Source organism: Anoplophora glabripennis, unplaced genomic scaffold (assembly GCF_000390285.2).
Source record: "Anoplophora glabripennis isolate ALB-LARVAE unplaced genomic scaffold, Agla_2.0 scaffold1376, whole genome shotgun sequence".
NCBI lineage: Eukaryota > Metazoa > Arthropoda > Insecta > Coleoptera > Cerambycidae > Anoplophora > Anoplophora glabripennis.
In genome coordinates, this window is record NW_019417457.1 from 20,652 (window position 1) to 28,471 (window position 7,820).

Consider the following 7,820-nt stretch of genomic DNA (forward strand, 5'->3'; position numbering starts at 1 on the left):
TATATGTTACAGTCGGTAAAAGCCAAGTTGGAACGACGAAATATTTACTCGTCAAAGATTATAGTTCTCAAACAGTATAACGTTCGCTTATCCGTAGTCAAAACTTAAACTTAACTGCCCCGGTAGCCGGCGATGCGTCGTATTTATACGAGTCACCAAACATCGAGAACCATCCACTTTGTTCGGAGATCGACGTGTTTCGCGAATCTGTAATCTAGTTGATGCGACAAATTTCTAGTCTCGTAATAATATGCTTGGACCGGAGCGCGGCAAGTAGAATACTTTTAAAATTCATTGGCAGGCCGCATAAACATCGACAGCGGGCCGCGGTATGTGCATCCCTCTTCTACATCATCACACCAAATTTCATCAAAATCGATTTGATAGATTTTGCATAATTTAGCAATCCAGATTTTGAAAAAAAATTGCAATTTTTCAAAATTTTGCACACAAAAACCAAGGCCCTTAGATACTTGAAAATTTAATCACATATAGAAGGGCTCTCAAGCTTTCAAACGTTTTTTGAAAAATTAGAATCCGTCAATTAGGAGAGCTCTGGCGCTTGTTTAAACATTGGTCGAATTTCTGCATTTCACCGACCAGATGAAATATCTTGAACTGTAATAGATATAAGTTACACTTACTTTTCAGTTCCATTAAAAACTCCACACATGCAATTAATGACAGATGTGGATCCGAGTTCTGTCATGACGAACGTACCTTCGGCGGCAGTAGGAGTTAAAGGTTTTGTTTCAGAATTAACCAAAAACAGTCTACCATTGGATAATGCACATGCAACTCTTCTCAATGTCGGTAAATAAAGTAACGCTTCTACTTGAGTATATGGCTCATTTTCTAAGGTATAAAAGAATAATTTACGACCATCACTTGCCCTAAAAAGAGAAAAATATATAAACTATATCACCACTTGTACAAAACTAGAATAAATGTGATTTTCATCACAAAAAAAAAGATTTATTCAGTTTTTTAAATAACAGAATAATTTTTATATATACTAACGAATATGCGTGTATTCTCCCAACATAATCACCTATCCAAACTGAATCACTAACGATACAGGCAGCAGTTGCTTTTATAGGCAAATTCATTGTGTGGTATTGAAGCCAACCCCTGTCTGCGGCAAGGAGGAGGTCCATTCTGGAATTGGCGCACATTAACCACATTTCTGAGCCAGACAGACCATCATCTAAAAAATTTAGTTTCTTTTTGTTTACAGCTTTTTACAGTTACTCATTATTATACCTGTTATATACGTTACAGGAGCACTAGCTGTAGCCACCACTGGGGCCTGGTGCTTCAATGATACCACATCACTTAAGTGAGTAAATTCTGGAGCACTTGCAATCGATACTATCTGACTTGCTGAAGGTCGGTCTTTGGGTTGTTGAGACCAACACAAGACCATTAAATCTAAGAAGTAACTCGGATAGAGTGTTTCCTAAAAATATTTATAAAAATGTCTCTTAAAATGTGTCTGTTTTAATTTTTAATTTTCATAAAACCCAAAAATGAGTAGAGAAAGTGGTAATATTTGTACAACAACCTTTTACTTACAGCATTTTATGCAAATTATGTTACTCACCCTATATGTCAGAGGAGGTCTTCCACCTTCTAATATACATTCTTTAACGGATTCATGTCCCTCGAAAGGCTGATGGAGAGTTAATAACTCATAAATGAACATTCCGAACGAGAAACAATCCACTTTTTCCGTATATTCCTCTTCTCCATTATATCTCATAATTTCTGGGGCCATGAATCCTTCCGTTCCTCCAAATCCTTTTGTTCCAGATGGTAAAGTAAGACGACTAATACCATAATCAGCAACTTTTATGTGGACTTGATGATCTGGATGGTCAACAAAAGGAGGTGGCATTTCCCACACCAATACATTTTCTGATTTTAAATCCCTATAAATTATATGTTGGCGATGAAGATATTCTATCGCTTTTGCAACCTAAAATAAAGAATATTTTACACTTTCTCTGGAGTTTTATAACAATGTGTCACCTGTAATATTATCGCTTGTAAAGTATATGGCCCAACTTTTGCACCAGATCTCCTATAGTGTCTCAAAACTAAATCTAAAGCTCCTTGTGGGGCCAAATCTAGGACAAGAGCCAGAGGACTAGTGCAGACTCCAACAAAAGGCACAATATTTGGATGTCTCAGGGACAGTAGGATATTTAACTCCTGTCTGGCTGTACAATATGCCTTGCATGCGTATTGTAGTGGGTCTCTATCCCATTTTCCTTGAGCAGCCTTAAAAGCTATAAGGGCAGACTGTCGAGCATTAGGTCCTGGCTGAACTGGTTGCAACATCTTCATTGCTACGTCAATCATATTATTTGTTCCCCTTATCTTACAAGTGCCTTTAAAAACAAAACCAAAGGCTCCACGACCCAGTAGCCGGCCTTTTTTTATGTTTTCGGGTTTTATTATGTAGCGCTCTCCCAAATCCATAAATATCTAAAATTTTAATAGCTACTAATTTTTTAAACTACTTTATCAGTTAATATATTATAAACTCATATGACACGAGTAGTTGTTTTAATTGGTCTTCATGTGTTTATTGTTATCACAGAAAGTTACCTTTGACATAGAAAGAATTGGAAGAAATCTGTGAGAATATGACAGTATCATACAATCAGTGTGGTTTATTTCAATCACCGAACAAAATAATCAGCTGTTGACTGACTATACTATGCACCCTAGTTGAATGTTTGAATCTAACCTTATCTGTTTTGACATCCATAATTTCTTTATTAAGTACTCAATTAGCCCTTTTATTCTGTAAGTAATAACATCATTGTGAAACAGTAGCCGTTAATGAGACTTATTCTATTCTGTATCTGAGAATAATATCGTTATGAAACAGTTTTGAAGTTAGAATATTACCATTAGCAACCGACTCCTCTAGAGCAGTGATATTCAATCAGGGGTATGTTTACCACTCAAAGTACGTGAAGACTTATTAAGCGATCTGTAAAGAAAAGGGTTGAATACCACTGCTCTAGAGTAGTCTTTTTGTTGATGTTAATGTTAATCAGATCAATATTTCCTTGAATTTTAATTTTATATTATGAAAGATGTACAGAAAAGGAGCAACAATATTTATAGTATATTAAATTATAATTTATTTCTAGATTTATGTTTGTTAAGTCAAATTAGATGCAATTAATGACTGACAGAAAAAACTGAAATTGTCACTCGATTATGAATTTTAGGTCAAATAGTTCAACTGTATCACAAGACAAATATATACCATATATTTCATGTAAAAACATTAGTTTGTGTGGTTAGAGTTTAAAATTGTAAGGATTGAATTATGAAATAACATTTCTAAAAATTGTCTTTAGGATTCGAAGTCTTTATTCAGTGATGTCTGCTAATGACAAATTACAGAATAAGTCTGTAAATATAACTTCGAAACTGTTCTAATCATGCGTAGTCGGAAATATACATTCGAGTTTTCTTCAAACGTTTCAGAATTTCGCAACGTTTTGTGGGTACACATGTCTGCATGTGATCCATATAATCATTACGTTAAGTGCGCCAGCCTGGACCAGTTTGCTAATTGCAAGCGACAAGAAACAGACAAAAATTTGCAACACGGGACAGACACTATGATTCCAGGAAAAGTGTCAGTGAAGTTGGCAGTTTGGCGCCAGGGACTGGAGTCTGATACCTGTCAGCGACTCCACAAAGGACTCTCCAATGAACGCTTGCCCTGACAACATTTCTTTTTACTGCACTTGTGTCTTCAATAAAATATACCTTTTATTTACTGTTGAGAGACAGTTTCATTTTACTGTACACCAAAAGCAACCCTCTGTTTATTTTAGTTTCATTCGAACTTGATTCGGAACCATTCTGAACTATCCGAAGTAGTTCTTGCTCCCAAGTACAAATTATTTAGAACTGTATTATTTGGTGCATACATAGTTATTATTTGCGAAGATCGCCTTGATTATTTCCCGCAAATTTCGTAATTTTTTTCATTTCATGGTTTTCTTTTACGAAATGTATCGAGTATTTCCACATTAATATTTGCTAGTTCCAGCTTGGAAGAAATCGATGGAATTTTGGGGGTTATTTTCTTAGAATTACATAATGTTACAAATGAAATTTTTTTTTTTAACATACCGTTCATCTATTTACAGATAAAGAATTTTCAGAACGCTTTATGTATTTTTTTCTTTCCCATGAATAAATGTTTTTTTTTTACTTTTTAGGGCGAATAGAAATATTCGCACATTTCTGTCAAATACATACAATGATATTTGTACCTTAAAATTGACATTGGATATAAAAGAATTTCACTTCCACCAGAGAAAATTATTGTAGGTTTTTTGTGGTATGCAAAAAAATTATTTTGAGGTTAAGGTATAACCCAGAGACAAAAAACAAACAGATGAAAACTTTGATGAAAATGATTAGATTTTTAACTATTAGTTCACTACTAAACACACCAGTTCACTGCAAATGTTACAAATTATAATGCGTTTTGGTTTTCAAAAGAATCCAGATAGTTCTGAATCGTTCAGAATTTTGTCTATTGCGTTTATAATTTTGCGCAGATTCTAGACTGTTCAGAAGTAGAGAACCCGACCAAAGCTTATAGTAGTAATACTCACTGTGTCTGGAGCTATTCGAGCTAACGGACAGTCCCCATGAGTTGGACAAGTTACAACTTTAGAATTGTAAGCAGCCAAAATACATTCTTCTACCATCCAGCAGTAATAAACAGGCTTTTCAGACCCATTTTGCTCGTCTATTTGGACTCCGGGATGCCCCTCCATTGAAGGAATTCGACTAGATCCTGCCGAATCTGGTCCAACTCCACTGTCACATTCAGAAGTATAGGATTCCTGAGATTTTCTTATTCTGTACAAATTCTGGTACCCTGTAGCCTGTTCTTGGTCCTGACTGATTGCATCTAGGAGATGCGAATTGGAGTGGGGGAATTCATTTAAATTCAGTTCGCTTTCGTTGCTTAAGCACTGAGGACATGGTATTATGCGAGTGATTAAATATTTTCCTTCAGATGTATGCACGAATCTGGTGCCAAGAGTTGGATACCAATCCTCAAGAAGAATATCGATATGGTCAACTGCCAAAGCTAAAAGTTGAGCTGTGCACTCTAAAGTAGGGTCTATAACTAAGTGCTCCTTAATGTTATTTTCAGTATTTTCTGTTGGTATGGGTTTAATAATTAAAGATTCCACTGGAAAGTATATTTCTAGAATGGACATGTTTTGTAAATCCACGTCACACCATATACCCTCCTGTTTAAGTTTAAATCTAAAAAATTAATAAAACATGTTTGCAACATTAAAAAATATCATATGTTCATATCAACACAGACACGAAATATCAGTCATCTTACCTTAATTGTCTATAATGTGCTGCAGAATTATGCAAAACCTCCTTCATTCGAAATAGCGTGACATCTCCATATTTCAGTTGCAGCCCTGTTTGCCAAAGTACCCATTCTGCTTTAAGGTCTAGAAGCTTAACTAACTCCATGTCTTGTGCCACATCTTTAGGCAGTATAAAAAATGATCTAATAATATCAATTATCGCGTCATCAGCTAATATTCTGGAGATAAGTCTCGACCAGAATCCAGAAGGAAAATAAGACATGAGCAGAAGACGTGTCATGGACTTGTTTGACGTTTGACATTTTAACTGATAATGTATTTCTTCGACCTGTTGCTCTGAAGAATATAGTTAATTATTTTCTTGTCTCTTATAAATTTGATTATTTTAAAAAATGTATCACTACTACATAAATTCAATAAAGCTCTGAAAGTAGAATGCAAAATAGTGAAGTGGGGGATGAAGCCTAATGAGTTAATTGCTGCTCGCATTTCCAAGTTCACTCTCTTTTTGATTTGCGCATTTCAGGACTATAGTGAAATTTATCCAGTTGTACAGAATAACCATTTCTGTATTCTACGTAACTTAATTAAGGGGGGAAATCACATAGGAGGCTGATTTTCAGGCGTTTCTCATTAACTTTTTTGAGTAGAACCACAGACAAAATAGCTATCGCCACAGACTGCTCCTGGAATAGGCCAGCAGTTTTAAATTTCCGAATTGCCGGTAGAGTACACCACCAGCAGAATTTTAGGAAGAATCAAATACAGCGGCCCGCATATCTAAGCGTATCCTAGCAACATATAAACAAGACTTTAATGTTGCCAGGCGTACTTACGGTACACTTTTTTATCAACATCTGTTTTTTGCGTTACTGTATTTACTTCAATGTATGATGTAGGTATTGATAAAAATGTTTTTAAAGAATCAACGAATATCTATGTATGTATCATATGATATTCTGCAGTGNTGTTTGTCAATTGCTGCGCATTCTAGATGGAAAGACCAAAAAAATCTGCATTTTCATAAGACTGTACTAAATCGTGAAAAATTGTTTTATTAATATCTCGTCCCTTAGGTATCCAAACTAGTCATAATTTTTTTTGAGGATTTTCTTCATATTAATAAGCTTAACCTTAACTTTTGGCGGCACAATTATGTTAAAAAAATTCGAAAAATGTCATATTTTTCTTCCTATTTAATTATGTATCTTTTCAAGAGTTGATTTTAGGCGAAAATGGAAGAGGAAAAAAATGTTTGTAATTAAATTTTTTACAAAATATGACTAGTTACAAATTGAATGATTCGTGATTATTATTGTAAAAATCGAAAAAATCGCCAAAAATGGAGTTAAAAAACATTACTTTTTAGGGAATTGTTTAGGGGTCTTTAAATTGGGTATAGGATCTTCATACTTGGCTCAAAAACTTCATGATTCTACATCAGGGATGCACAGACTTATACGGAACAGGGGCCACTCGGTAAAAATATAAGCCAAGGACAGGCCACTACAAACAATATTTATTAACACAAAATTTTTTATTTTTAAATAGTATGAAATACAATGATAAAAATAAAATAACCTTCAAAAATGTTTGTTGTAATAATTATGTAATCATTACAATGTAATATTTCATGTTTTATTATTTTGATGCATGACATTGCATTGAACTAACAAGTTTTTTTATATTTGGCTCCACATTACTTGTAGCCACACGTATAATTGCTTCCAAATTTTCATTTGCCAGACGGTTTCGGTTTTTCGTTTTGTTAAGTTTCATCACTGAAAACGTTTGTTCACAAATATACGTCGATCCAAATAAGCTTGCGCATTTCAATGCATTTATTCGCAACTCTTTATAAGCGTTTTTATCAACGCAACGGTAGAAGTTGAGTAAATTACCTTCATTAAATTTGTTTCTTAAATTATCATCATTTTGCATGTCTATTAATTCCAGCTGCATTAATTCCGGCGCATTTTCGGGTGAAATGTTGAAAGGATTGCTGAAAATGTCCAATAGCGGTTTAACTTTTTTGAAGTCTACAAAACGATTTTCAAAAGCTTGTATCAAAATATCAATTTTTTCAACATGAGCGAAATTGACGTCAGTTTTATTGAACTTCTCCATAATTTTTTTGTAGTTCGGAAAATGGCCGTAATTGGCTGAATTGATTTGTGTCCTGAAAAGACTCAATTTGCATTGAAAGGACGAAACATGAGAGTATAGCTGCGAAATCAATTGATCTTTGCCTTGGAGTCGCGTATTTAAGACATTCAAGTGATTTGTGATGTCTACAAGAAACGCTAAGTCACACAGCCAATCAGGGTTGTCGAGTTCGGGGACGTCGTTTTTCTTTTCCGCCAGAAATAGTTGGATTTCTTCAATCAAGTTAAGAAATCGCTGTAGTGTCAACCC

The 7,820-nt window shown here is 34.5% G+C and overlaps 1 protein-coding gene across 1 annotated transcript in view; it reads right to left on the reverse strand.

Annotated features, from left to right (window-relative positions):
- Window positions 1-7,820, reverse strand: part of LOC108915312 (leucine-rich repeat serine/threonine-protein kinase 1) — a 55,538-nt gene that overhangs the window by 6,842 nt on the left and 40,876 nt on the right. The window contains exons 20-26 of the mRNA XM_018721305.2: window positions 5,411-5,741; window positions 4,659-5,325; window positions 2,032-2,490; window positions 1,604-1,978; window positions 1,264-1,459; window positions 1,021-1,207; window positions 645-893 (exon numbers count right to left, since the gene is read on the reverse strand). Of these exons, the coding sequence (XP_018576821.1) occupies window positions 645-893; window positions 1,021-1,207; window positions 1,264-1,459; window positions 1,604-1,978; window positions 2,032-2,490; window positions 4,659-5,325; window positions 5,411-5,741 (2,464 nt within the window). The remainder of the gene's footprint in view (window positions 1-644; window positions 894-1,020; window positions 1,208-1,263; window positions 1,460-1,603; window positions 1,979-2,031; window positions 2,491-4,658; window positions 5,326-5,410; window positions 5,742-7,820) is intronic.